Raw genomic sequence first — 12,500 nt, 5'->3', positions numbered from 1 at the left:
CAGTGAGGTTGAATCCAGTCTGTCAGTGAGGTTGAACCCAGTCTGTTAGTGTTGGTGAGGTTGAACCCAGTCTGTCAGTGTTGGTGAGGTTGAACCCAGTCTGTTAGTGAGGTTGAACCCAGTCTGTCAGTGTTGGTGAGGTTGAACCCAGTCTGTTAGTGTTGGTGAGGTTGAACCCAGTCTGTCAGTGTTGGTGAGGTTGAACCCAGTCTGTCAGTGTCGGTGAGGTTGAACCCAGTCTGTCAGTGTCGGTGAGGTTGAACCCAGTCTGTCAGTGTCGGTGAGGTTGAACCCAGTCTGTCAGTGTCGGTGAGGTTGAACCCAGTCTGTCAGTGTCGGTGAGGTTGAACCCAGTCTGTCAGTGTCGGTGAGGTTGAACCCAGTCTGTCGGTGAGGTTGAACCCAGTCTGTCAGTGTCGGTGAGGTTGAACCCAGTCTGTCGGTGAGGTTGAACCCAGTCTGTCAGTGTCGGTGAGGTTGAACCCAGTCTGTCAGTGTCGGTGAGGTTGAACCCAGTCTGTCAGTGTCGGTGAGGTTGAACCCAGTCTGTCGGTGAGGTTGAACCCGGTCTGTCAGTGTCGGTGAGGTTGAACCCAGTCTGTCAGTGTCGGTGAGGTTGAACCCAGTCTGTCGGTGAGGTTGAGCCCAGTCTGTCGGTGAGGTTGAACCCAGTCTGTCGGTGAGGTTGAACCCAGTCTGTCAGTGTCGGTGAGGTTGAACCCAGTTTGTCGGTGAGGTTGAACCCAGTCTGTCGGTGAGGTTGAACCCAGTCTGTCGGTGAGGTTGAACCCAGTCTGTCGGTGAGGTTGAACCCAGTCTGTCAGTGTCGGTGAGGTTGAACCCAGTCTGTCAGTGTCGGTGAGGTTGAACCCAGTCTGTCAGTGTCGGTGAGGTTGAACCCAGTCTGTCAGTGTCGGTGAGGTTGAACCCAGTCTGTCGGTGAGGTTGAACCCAGTCTGTCAGTGTCGGTGAGGTTGAACCCAGTCTGTCAGTGTCGGTGAGGTTGAACCCAGTCTGTCGGTGAGGTTGAACCCAGTCTGTCAGTGTCGGTGAGGTTGAACCCAGTCTGTCAGTGTCGGTGAGGTTGAACCCAGTCTGTCGGTGAGGTTGAACCCAGTCTGTCGGTGAGGTTGAACCCAGTCTGTCGGTGAGGTTGAACCCAGTCTGTCGGTGAGGTTGAACCCAGTCTGTCAGTGTCGGTGAGGTTGAACCCAGTCTGTCAGTGTCGGTGAGGTTGAACCCAGTCTGTCAGTGAGGTTGAACCCAGTCTGTCAGTGAGGTTGAACCCAGTCTGTCAGTGAGGTTGAACCCAGTCTGTCGGTGAGGTTGAACCCAGTCTGTCGGTGTTGGTGAGGTTGAACCCAGTCTGCCGGTGTTGGTGAGGTTGAACCCAGTCTGCCGGTGTTGGTGAGGTTGAACCCAGTCTGCCGGTGTTGGTGAGGTTGAACCCAGTCTGCCAGTGAGGTTGAACCCAGTCTGCCAGTGAGGTTGAACCCAGTCTGCCAGTGAGGTTGAACCCAGTCTGCCAGTGAGGTTGAACCCAGTCTGCCAGTGAGGTTGAACCCAGTCTGCCAGTGAGGTTGTCTGTCAGTGAGGTTGTCTGTCAGTGAGGTTGAACCCAGTCTGTCAGTGAGGTTGAGCCCAGTCTGTCAGTGAGGTTGAATCCAGTCTGTCAGTGAGGTTGAACCCAGTCTGTTAGTGTTGGTGAGGTTGAACCCAGTCTGTCAGTGTTGGTGAGGTTGAACCCAGTCTGTTAGTGAGGTTGAACCCAGTCTGTTAGTGAGGTTGAACCCAGTCTGTCAGTGTCGGTGAGGTTGAACCCAGTCTGTTAGTGTTGGTGAGGTTGAACCCAGTCTGTCAGTGTCAGTGAGGTTGAACCCAGTCTGTCAGTGTCGGTGAGGTTGAACCCAGTCTGTCAGTGTCGGTGAGGTTGAACCCAGTCTGTCAGTGTCGGTGAGGTTGAACCCAGTCTGTCAGTGTCGGTGAGGTTGAACCCAGTCTGTCGGTGAGGTTGAACCCAGTCTGTCGGTGAGGTTGAACCCAGTCTGTCGGTGAGGTTGAACCCAGTCTGTCGGTGAGGTTGAACCCAGTCTGTCGGTGAGGTTGAACCCAGTCTGTCGGTGAGGTTGAACCCAGTCTGTCAGTGTCGGTGAGGTTGAACCCAGTCTGTCAGTGAGGTTGAACCCAGTCTGTCGGTGAGGTTGAACCCAGTCTGTCGGTGAGGTTGAACCCAGTCTGTCGGTGAGGTTGAACCCAGTCTGTCAGTGTCGGTGAGGTTGAACCCAGTCTGTCAGTGTCGGTGAGGTTGAACCCAGTCTGTCAGTGTCGGTGAGGTTGAACCCAGTCTGTCAGTGTCGGTGAGGTTGAACCCAGTCTGTCAGTGTCGGTGAGGTTGAACCCAGTCTGTCGGTGAGGTTGAACCCAGTCTGTCAGTGTCGGTGAGGTTGAACCCAGTCTGTCAGTGTCGGTGAGGTTGAACCCAGTCTGTCAGTGTCGGTGAGGTTGAACCCAGTCTGTCAGTGTCGGTGAGGTTGAACCCAGTCTGTCGGTGAGGTTGAACCCAGTCTGTCAGTGTCGGTGAGGTTGAACCCAGTCTGTCAGTGTCGGTGAGGTTGAACCCAGTCTGTCGGTGAGGTTGAACCCAGTCTGTCAGTGTCGGTGAGGTTGAACCCAGTCTGTCGGTGAGGTTGAACCCAGTCTGTCGGTGAGGTTGAACCCAGTCTGTCGGTGAGGTTGAACCCAGTCTGTCGGTGAGGTTGAACCCAGTCTGTCAGTGTCGGTGAGGTTGAACCCAGTCTGTCAGTGTCGGTGAGGTTGAACCCAGTCTGTCGGTGAGGTTGAACCCAGTCTGTCAGTGTCGGTGAGGTTGAACCCAGTCTGTCGGTGAGGTTGAACCCAGTCTGTCGGTGAGGTTGAACCCAGTCTGTCGGTGAGGTTGAACCCAGTCTGTCGGTGAGGTTGAACCCAGTCTGTCGGTGAGGTTGAACCCAGTCTGTCGGTGAGGTTGAACCCAGTCTGTCGGTGAGGTTGAACCCAGTCTGTCAGTGTCGGTGAGGTTGAACCCAGTCTGTCAGTGTCGGTGAGGTTGAACCCAGTCTGTCGGTGAGGTTGAACCCAGTCTGTCAGTGTCGGTGAGGTTGAACCCAGTCTGTCAGTGTCGGTGAGGTTGACAGTGTCGGTGAGGTTGAACCCAGTCTGTCAGTGTCGGTGAGGTTGAACCCAGTCTGTCGGTGAGGTTGAACCCAGTCTGTCAGTGTCGGTGAGGTTGAACCCAGTCTGTCAGTGTCGGTGAGGTTGAACCCAGTCTGTCAGTGTCGGTGAGGTTGAACCCAGTCTGTCAGTGTCGGTGAGGTTGAACCCAGTCTGTCGGTGAGGTTGAACCCAGTCTGTCAGTGTTGGTGAGGTTGAACCCAGTCTGTCAGTGTTGGTGAGGTTGAACCCAGTCTGTCAGTGTCGGTGAGGTTGAACCCAGTCTGTCGGTGAGGTTGAACCCAGTCTGTCAGTGTCGGTGAGGTTGAACCCAGTCTGTCAGTGTCGGTGAGGTTGACAGTGTCGGTGAGGTTGAACCCAGTCTGTCAGTGTCGGTGAGGTTGAACCCAGTCTGTCGGTGAGGTTGAACCCAGTCTGTCAGTGTCGGTGAGGTTGAACCCAGTCTGTCAGTGTCGGTGAGGTTGAACCCAGTCTGTCAGTGTCGGTGAGGTTGAACCCAGTCTGTCAGTGTCGGTGAGGTTGAACCCAGTCTGTCAGTGAGGTTGAACCCAGTCTGTCGGTGAGGTTGAACCCAGTCTGCCGGTGTTGGTGAGGTTGAACCCAGTCTGCCGGTGTTGGTGAGGTTGAACCCAGTCTGCCGGTGTTGGTGAGGTTGAACCCAGTCTGCCAGTGAGGTTGAACCCAGTCTGCCAGTGAGGTTGAACCCAGTCTGCCAGTGAGGTTGAACCCAGTCTGCCAGTGAGGTTGAACCCAGTCTGCCAGTGAGGTTGAACCCAGTCTGTCAGTGAGGTTGTCTGTCAGTGAGGTTGAACCCAGTCTGTCAGTGAGGTTGAGCCCAGTCTGTCAGTGAGGTTGAATCCAGTCTGTCAGTGAGGTTGAACCCAGTCTGTTAGTGTTGGTGAGGTTGAACCCAGTCTGTCAGTGTTGGTGAGGTTGAACCCAGTCTGTTGGTGAGGTTGAACCCAGTCTGTCGGTGTTGGTGAGGTTGAACCCAGTCTGCCGGTGTTGGTGAGGTTGAACCCAGTCTGCCGGTGTTGGTGAGGTTGAACCCAGTCTGCCGGTGTTGGTGAGGTTGAACCCAGTCTGCCGGTGTTGGTGAGGTTGAACCCAGTCTGCCAGTGAGGTTGAACCCAGTCTGCCAGTGAGGTTGAACCCAGTCTGCCAGTGAGGTTGAACCCAGTCTGCCAGTGAGGTTGAACCCAGTCTGCCAGTGAGGTTGAACCCAGTCTGCCAGTGAGGTTGTCTGTCAGTGAGGTTGAACCCAGTCTGTCAGTGAGGTTGAATCCAGTCTGTCAGTGAGGTTGAACCCAGTCTGTTAGTGTTGGTGAGGTTGAACCCAGTCTGTCAGTGTTGGTGAGGTTGAACCCAGTCTGTTAGTGAGGTTGAACCCAGTCTGTTAGTGAGGTTGAACCCAGTCTGTCAGTGTTGGTGAGGTTGAACCCAGTCTGTTAGTGTTGGTGAGGTTGAACCCAGTCTGTCAGTGTCAGTGAGGTTGAACCCAGTCTGTCAGTGTCGGTGAGGTTGAACCCAGTCTGTCAGTGTCGGTGAGGTTGAACCCAGTCTGTCAGTGTCGGTGAGGTTGAACCCAGTCTGTCAGTGTCGGTGAGGTTGAACCCAGTCTGTCGGTGAGGTTGAACCCAGTCTGTCAGTGTCGGTGAGGTTGAACCCAGTCTGTCAGTGTCGGTGAGGTTGAACCCAGTCTGTCGGTGAGGTTGAACCCAGTCTGTCAGTGTCGGTGAGGTTGAACCCAGTCTGTCAGTGTCGGTGAGGTTGAACCCAGTCTGTCGGTGAGGTTGAACCCAGTCTGTCGGTGAGGTTGAACCCAGTCTGTCGGTGAGGTTGAACCCAGTCTGTCGGTGAGGTTGAACCCAGTCTGTCGGTGAGGTTGAACCCAGTCTGTCAGTGTCGGTGAGGTTGAACCCAGTCTGTCAGTGTCGGTGAGGTTGAACCCAGTCTGTCGGTGAGGTTGAACCCAGTCTGTCAGTGTCGGTGAGGTTGAACCCAGTCTGTCAGTGTCAGTGAGGTTGAACCCAGTCTGTCGGTGAGGTTGAACCCAGTCTGTCAGTGTCGGTGAGGTTGAACCCAGTCTGTCGGTGAGGTTGAACCCAGTCTGTCAGTGTCGGTGAGGTTGAACCCAGTCTGTCAGTGTCGGTGAGGTTGACAGTGTCGGTGAGGTTGAACCCAGTCTGTCAGTGTCGGTGAGGTTGAACCCAGTCTGTCGGTGAGGTTGAACCCAGTCTGTCAGTGTCGGTGAGGTTGAACCCAGTCTGTCAGTGTCGGTGAGGTTGAACCCAGTCTGTCAGTGTCGGTGAGGTTGAACCCAGTCTGTCAGTGTCGGTGAGGTTGAACCCAGTCTGTCAGTGAGGTTGAACCCAGTCTGTCGGTGAGGTTGAACCCAGTCTGTCGGTGAGGTTGAACCCAGTCTGCCGGTGTTGGTGAGGTTGAACCCAGTCTGCCGGTGTTGGTGAGGTTGAACCCAGTCTGCCGGTGTTGGTGAGGTTGAACCCAGTCTGCCGGTGAGGTTGAACCCAGTCTGCCAGTGAGGTTGAACCCAGTCTGCCAGTGAGGTTGAACCCAGTCTGCCAGTGAGGTTGAACCCAGTCTGCCAGTGAGGTTGAACCCAGTCTGCCAGTGAGGTTGAACCCAGTCTGTCAGTGAGGTTGTCTGTCAGTGAGGTTGAACCCAGTCTGTCAGTGAGGTTGAGCCCAGTCTGTCAGTGAGGTTGAATCCAGTCTGTCAGTGAGGTTGAACCCAGTCTGTTAGTGTTGGTGAGGTTGAACCCAGTCTGTCAGTGTTGGTGAGGTTGAACCCAGTCTGTTAGTGAGGTTGAACCCAGTCTGTCGGTGTTGGTGAGGTTGAACCCAGTCTGCCGGTGTTGGTGAGGTTGAACCCAGTCTGCCGGTGTTGGTGAGGTTGAACCCAGTCTGCCGGTGTTGGTGAGGTTGAACCCAGTCTGCCAGTGAGGTTGAACCCAGTCTGCCAGTGAGGTTGAACCCAGTCTGCCAGTGAGGTTGAACCCAGTCTGCCAGTGAGGTTGAACCCAGTCTGCCAGTGAGGTTGAACCCAGTCTGCCAGTGAGGTTGAACCCAGTCTGCCAGTGAGGTTGTCTGTCAGTGAGGTTGAACCCAGTCTGTCAGTGAGGTTGAATCCAGTCTGTCAGTGAGGTTGAACCCAGTCTGTTAGTGTTGGTGAGGTTGAACCCAGTCTGTCAGTGTTGGTGAGGTTGAACCCAGTCTGTTAGTGAGGTTGAACCCAGTCTGTTAGTGAGGTTGAACCCAGTCTGTCAGTGTCGGTGAGGTTGAACCCAGTCTGTTAGTGTCGGTGAGGTTGAACCCAGTCTGTCAGTGTCGGTGAGGTTGAACCCAGTCTGTCAGTGTCGGTGAGGTTGAACCCAGTCTGTCGGTGAGGTTGAACCCAGTCTGTCAGTGTCGGTGAGGTTGAACCCAGTCTGTCAGTGTCGGTGAGGTTGAACCCAGTCTGTCGGTGAGGTTGAACCCAGTCTGTCGGTGAGGTTGAACCCAGTCTGTCGGTGAGGTTGAACCCAGTCTGTCGGTGAGGTTGAACCCAGTCTGTCGGTGAGGTTGAACCCAGTCTGTCAGTGTCGGTGAGGTTGAACCCAGTCTGTCAGTGTCGGTGAGGTTGAACCCAGTCTGTCGGTGAGGTTGAACCCAGTCTGTCAGTGTCGGTGAGGTTGAACCCAGTCTGTCAGTGTCGGTGAGGTTGAACCCAGTCTGTCGGTGAGGTTGAACCCAGTCTGTCGGTGAGGTTGAACCCAGTCTGTCGGTGAGGTTGAACCCAGTCTGTCGGTGAGGTTGAACCCAGTCTGTCGGTGAGGTTGAACCCAGTCTGTCAGTGTCGGTGAGGTTGAACCCAGTCTGTCAGTGTCGGTGAGGTTGAACCCAGTCTGTCGGTGAGGTTGAACCCAGTCTGTCAGTGTTGGTGAGGTTGAACCCAGTCTGTCAGTGTTGGTGAGGTTGAACCCAGTCTGTCAGTGTTAGTGATGTTGAACCCAGTCTATCGGTGAGGTTGAACCCAGTCTGTCAGTGTTGGTGAGGTTGAACCCAGTCTGTCAGTGAGGTTGAACCCAGTCTGTCAGTGTCGGTGAGGTTGAACCCAGTCTGTCAGTGTCGGTGAGGTTGAACCCAGTCTGTCAGTGTCGGTGAGGTTGAACCCAGTCTGTCGGTGAGGTTGAACCCAGTCTGTCAGTGTCGGTGAGGTTGAACCCAGTCTGTCAGTGTCGGTGAGGTTGAACCCAGTCTGTCAGTGTCGGTGAGGTTGAACCCAGTCTGTCAGTGTCGGTGAGGTTGAACCCAGTCTGTCAGTGAGGTTGAACCCAGTCTGTCAGTGAGGTTGAACCCAGTCTGTCAGTGAGGTTGAACCCAGTCTGTCGGTGAGGTTGAACCCAGTCTGTCGGTGTTGGTGAGGTTGAACCCAGTCTGCCGGTGTTGGTGAGGTTGAACCCAGTCTGCCGGTGTTGGTGAGGTTGAACCCAGTCTGCCGGTGTTGGTGAGGTTGAACCCAGTCTGCCAGTGAGGTTGAACCCAGTCTGCCAGTGAGGTTGAACCCAGTCTGCCAGTGAGGTTGAACCCAGTCTGCCAGTGAGGTTGAACCCAGTCTGCCAGTGAGGTTGAACCCAGTCTGCCAGTGAGGTTGAACCCAGTCTGCCAGTGAGGTTGTCTGTCAGTGAGGTTGAACCCAGTCTGTCAGTGTCGGTGAGGTTGAACCCAGTCTGTCGGTGAGGTTGAACCCAGTCTGTCAGTGTCGGTGAGGTTGAACCCAGTCTGTCAGTGTCGGTGAGGTTGAACCCAGTCTGTCAGTGTCGGTGAGGTTGAACCCAGTCTGTCGGTGAGGTTGAACCCAGTCTGTCAGTGTCGGTGAGGTTGAACCCAGTCTGTCAGTGTCGGTGAGGTTGAACCCAGTCTGTCAGTGTCGGTGAGGTTGAACCCAGTCTGTCGGTGAGGTTGAACCCAGTCTGTCGGTGAGGTTGAACCCAGTCTGTCAGTGTCGGTGAGGTTGAACCCAGTCTGTCAGTGTCGGTGAGGTTGAACCCAGTCTGTCAGTGTCGGTGAGGTTGAACCCAGTCTGTCGGTGAGGTTGAACCCAGTCTGTCAGTGTTGGTGAGGTTGAACCCAGTCTGTCGGTGAGGTTGAACCCAGTCTGTCAGTGTCGGTGAGGTTGAACCCAGTCTGTCAGTGTCGGTGAGGTTGAACCCAGTCTGTCAGTGTTGGTGAGGTTGAACCCAGTCTGTCAGTGTTGGTGAGGTTGAACCCAGTCTGTCAGTGTCGGTGAGATTGAACCCAGTCTGTCAGTGTCGGTGAGGTTGAACCCAGTCTGTCGGTGAGGTTGAACCCAGTCTGTCAGTGTTGGTGAGGTTGAACCCAGTCTGTCAGTGTTGGTGAGGTTGAACCCAGTCTGTCAGTTTTGGTGAGGTTGAACCCAGTCTATCGGTGAGGTTGAACCCAGTCTGTCAGTGTTAGTGATGTTGAACCCAGTCTATCGGTGAGGTTGAACCCAGTCTCTCAGTGTTGTTGAGGTTGAACCCAGTCTGTCAGTGTTGGTGAGGTTGAACCCAGTCTGTTGGTGAGGTTGAACCCAGTCTGTTGGTGAGGTTGAACCCAGTCTGTCAGTGTTGGTGAGGTTGAACCCAGTCTGTCGGTGAGGTTGAACCCAGTCTGTCAGTGTTGGTGAGGTTGAACCCAGTCTGTCAGTGTTGGTGAGGTTGAACCCAGTCTGTCAGTGTTGGTGAGGTTGAACCCAGTCTGTCAGTGTTGGTGAGGTTGAACCCAGTCTGTCAGTGTTGGTGAGGTTGAACCCAGTCTGTCAGTGTTGGTGAGGTTGAACCCAGTCTGTCAGTGTTGGTGAGGTTGAACCCAGTCTGTCAGTGAGGTTGAACCCAGTCTGTCGGTGAGGTTGAACCCAGTCTGTTGGTGAGGTTGAACCCAGTCTGTTGGTGAGGTTGAACCCAGTCTGTCAGTGTCGGTGAGGTTGAACCCAGTCTGTCAGTGTCGGTGAGGTTGAACCCAGTCTGTCAGTGTCGGTGAGGTTGAACCCAGTCTGTCAGTGTCGGTGAGGTTGAACCCAGTCTGTCAGTGTCGGTGAGGTTGAACCCAGTCTGTCAGTGTCGGTGAGGTTGAACCCAGTCTGTCAGTGTCGGTGAGATTGAACCCAGTCTGTCGGTGAGGTTGAACCCAGTCTGTCAGTGTTGGTGAGGTTGAACCCAGTCTGTCAGTGTTGGTGAGGTTGAACCCAGTCTGTCAGTTTTGGTGAGGTTGAACCCAGTCTGTCAGTGTTAGTGAGGTTGAACCCAGTTTGTTAGTGAGGTTGAACCCAGTTTGTTAGTGAGGTTGAACCCAGTCTGTCAGTGTTAGTGAGGTTGAACCCAGTCTGTCAGTGTTAGTGATGTTGAACCCAGTCTATCGGTGAGGTTGAACCCAGTCTGTCAGTGTTGGTGAGGTTGAACCCAGTCTGTCAGTGTTGGTGAGGTTGAACCCAGTCTGTTGGTGAGGTTGAACCCAGTCTGTCAGTGTTGGTGAGGTTGAACCCAGTCTGTCAGTGTTGGTGAGGTTGAACCCAGTCTGTCAGTGTTGGTGAGGTTGAACCCAGTCTGTCAGTGTTGGTGAGGTTGAACCCAGTCTGTCAGTGTTGGTGAGGTTGAACCCAGTCTGTCAGTGTTGGTGAGGTTGAACCCAGTCTGTCAGTGTCGGTGAGGTTGAACCCAGTCTGTCAGTGTCGGTGAGGTTGAACCCAGTCTGTCAGTGTCGGTGAGGTTGAACCCAGTCTGTCAGTGTCGGTGAGATTGAACCCAGTCTGTCAGTGTCGGTGAGGTTGAACCCAGTCTGTCAGTGTTGGTGAGGTTGAACCCAGTCTGTCAGTGTTGGTGAGGTTGAACCCAGTCTGTCAGTTTTGGTGAGGTTGAACCCAGTCTGTCAGTGTTAGTGAGGTTGAACCCAGTTTGTTAGTGAGGTTGAACCCAGTCTGTCAGTGTTAGTGAGGTTGAACCCAGTCTATCGGTGAGGTTGAACCCAGTCTGTCAGTGTTAGTGATGTTGAACCCAGTCTATCGGTGAGGTTGAACCCAGTCTGTCAGTGTTGGTGAGGTTGAACCCAGTCTGTCAGTGTTGGTGAGGTTGAACCCAGTCTGTTGGTGAGGTTGAACCCAGTCTGTTGGTGAGGTTGAACCCAGTCTGTCAGTGTTGGTGAGGTTGAACCCAGTCTGTCAGTGTTGGTGAGGTTGAACCCAGTCTGTCGGTGAGGTTGAACCCAGTCTGTCAGTGTTGGTGAGGTTGAACCCAGTCTGTCAGTGTTGGTGAGGTTGAACCCAGTCTGTCAGTGTTGGTGAGGTTGAACCCAGTCTGTCAGTGTTGGTGAGGTTGAACCCAGTCTGTCAGTGTTGGTGAGGTTGAACCCAGTCTGTCAGTGTTGGTGAGGTTGAACCCAGTCTGTCAGTGAGGTTGAACCCAGTCTGTCAGTGAGGTTGAACCCAGTCTGTTGGTGAGGTTGAACCCAGTCTGTTGGTGAGGTTGAACCCAGTCTGTTGGTGAGGTTGAACCCAGTCTGTTGGTGAGGTTGAACCCAGTCTGTCAGTGTTGGTGAGGTTGAACCCAGTCTGTCAGTGTTGGTGAGGTTGAACCCAGTCTGTTGGTGAGGTTGAACCCAGTCTGTCAGTGTTGGTGAGGTTGATCCCAGTCTGTCAGTGTTGGTGAGGTTGAACCCAGTCTGTTGGTGAGGTTGAACCCAGTCTGTTGGTGAGGTTGAACCCAGTCTGTCAGTGTTGGTGAGGTTGAACCCAGTCTGTCAGTGTTGGTGAGGTTGAACCCAGTCTGTCAGTGTTGGTGAGGTTGAACCCAGTCTGTCAGTGTTGGTGAGGTTGAACCCAGTCTGTCAGTGTTGGTGAGGTTGAACCCAGTCTGTCAGTGTTAGTGTGCATTAGAACTCAAGGGTTACCTGGTAGTCATGACAACTATCAGCACCATCTGCTCCCACACCATGCGCCAGAAATCACCAAACGTCTTCGGCAGAGGACCTGGCAACGACAACACAACCATAAAACAACCACAACTCAACCAAAGCTGTCAAACCACAACTCAATCACAACACAACCACAACAGTGAAACTATAACTCAACCATAAGTCAATCCACAACTTTCCAACTCTATCCAGCCCTATCCAGCCCTATCCAACTCTATCCAGCCCTATCCAGCCCTATCCAACTATCCAGCCCTATCCAACTATCCAGCCCTATCCAGCCCTATCCAACTATCCAGCCCTATCCAACTATCCAGCCCTATCCAACTATCCAGCCCTATCCAACTATCCAGCCCTATCCAGCCCTATCCAGCCCTATCCAACTATCCAACTATCCTGACCTATCCAGACCTATCCAACTATCCAGACCTATCCAACTATCCAGACCTATCCAGACCTATCCAACTATCCAGACCTATCCAACTATCCAGACCTATCCAAACCTATCCAGACCTATCCAGACCTATCCAACTATCCAGACCTATCCAAACCTATCCACCTATCCAGACCTATCCAGACCTATCCAGACCTATCCAGACCTATCCAGACCTATCCAGACCTATCCAGACCTATCCAGACCTATCCAACTATCCAGACCTATCCAGACCTATCCAACTATCCAGACCTATCCAGACCTATCCAACTATCCAGACCTATCCAACTATCCAGACCTATCCAGACCTATCCAGACCTATCCAGACCTATCCAACTATCCAGACCTATCCAACTATCCAGACCTATCCAGACCTATCCAGACCTATCCAGACCTATCCAGACCTATCCAGACCTATCCAACTATCCAGACCTATCCAGACCTATCCAGACCTATCCAGACCTATACAACTATCCAGACCCATCCAACTATCCAGACCTATCCAGACCTATCCAACTATCCAGACCTATCCAGACCCATCCAACTATCCAGACCTATCCAGACCTATCCAACTATCCAGACCTATCCAACTATCCAGACCTATCCAGCCCTATCCAACTATCCAGACCTATCCAGACCTATCCAACTATCCAACTATCCAAACCTATCCAACTATCCAGACCTATCCAGACCTATCCAGACCCATCCAACTATCCAGCCCTATCCAACTATCCAGACCTATCCAGACCTATACAACTATCCAAACCTATCCAGACCTATACAACTATCCAGACCTATCCAACTATGTTCCCCAACTCACCCTGAGTTGCGATATAAGCGTTGCTCCTCTTGTAGCCGTCCATAAGACTAGCATTGATGTAGTCTGACGTCTT

At 53.3% G+C, this 12,500-nt stretch overlaps 1 protein-coding gene across 1 annotated transcript in view; it reads right to left on the bottom strand.

Annotated features, from left to right (window-relative positions):
- Positions 1-12,494, bottom strand: part of LOC124022340 (tyrosine-protein phosphatase non-receptor type 9-like) — a gene marked incomplete at its 5' end in the record, with an annotated part of 15,844 nt that extends 3,350 nt beyond the window's left edge. Inside the window, 2 exons of the mRNA XM_046337260.1 lie at positions 11,154-11,232; positions 12,428-12,494. Coding sequence (XP_046193216.1) covers positions 11,154-11,232; positions 12,428-12,494 — 146 coding nt within the window. The remainder of the gene's footprint in view (positions 1-11,153; positions 11,233-12,427) is intronic.
- Between the last annotated feature and the right edge of the window lie 6 nt (positions 12,495-12,500).

This window comes from Oncorhynchus gorbuscha, unplaced genomic scaffold, assembly GCF_021184085.1.
Source record: "Oncorhynchus gorbuscha isolate QuinsamMale2020 ecotype Even-year unplaced genomic scaffold, OgorEven_v1.0 Un_scaffold_1349, whole genome shotgun sequence".
In the NCBI taxonomy this organism is placed as follows: Eukaryota; Metazoa; Chordata; class Actinopteri; order Salmoniformes; family Salmonidae; genus Oncorhynchus; species Oncorhynchus gorbuscha.
This window is presented reverse-complemented; position numbering and strand designations above follow the sequence as displayed.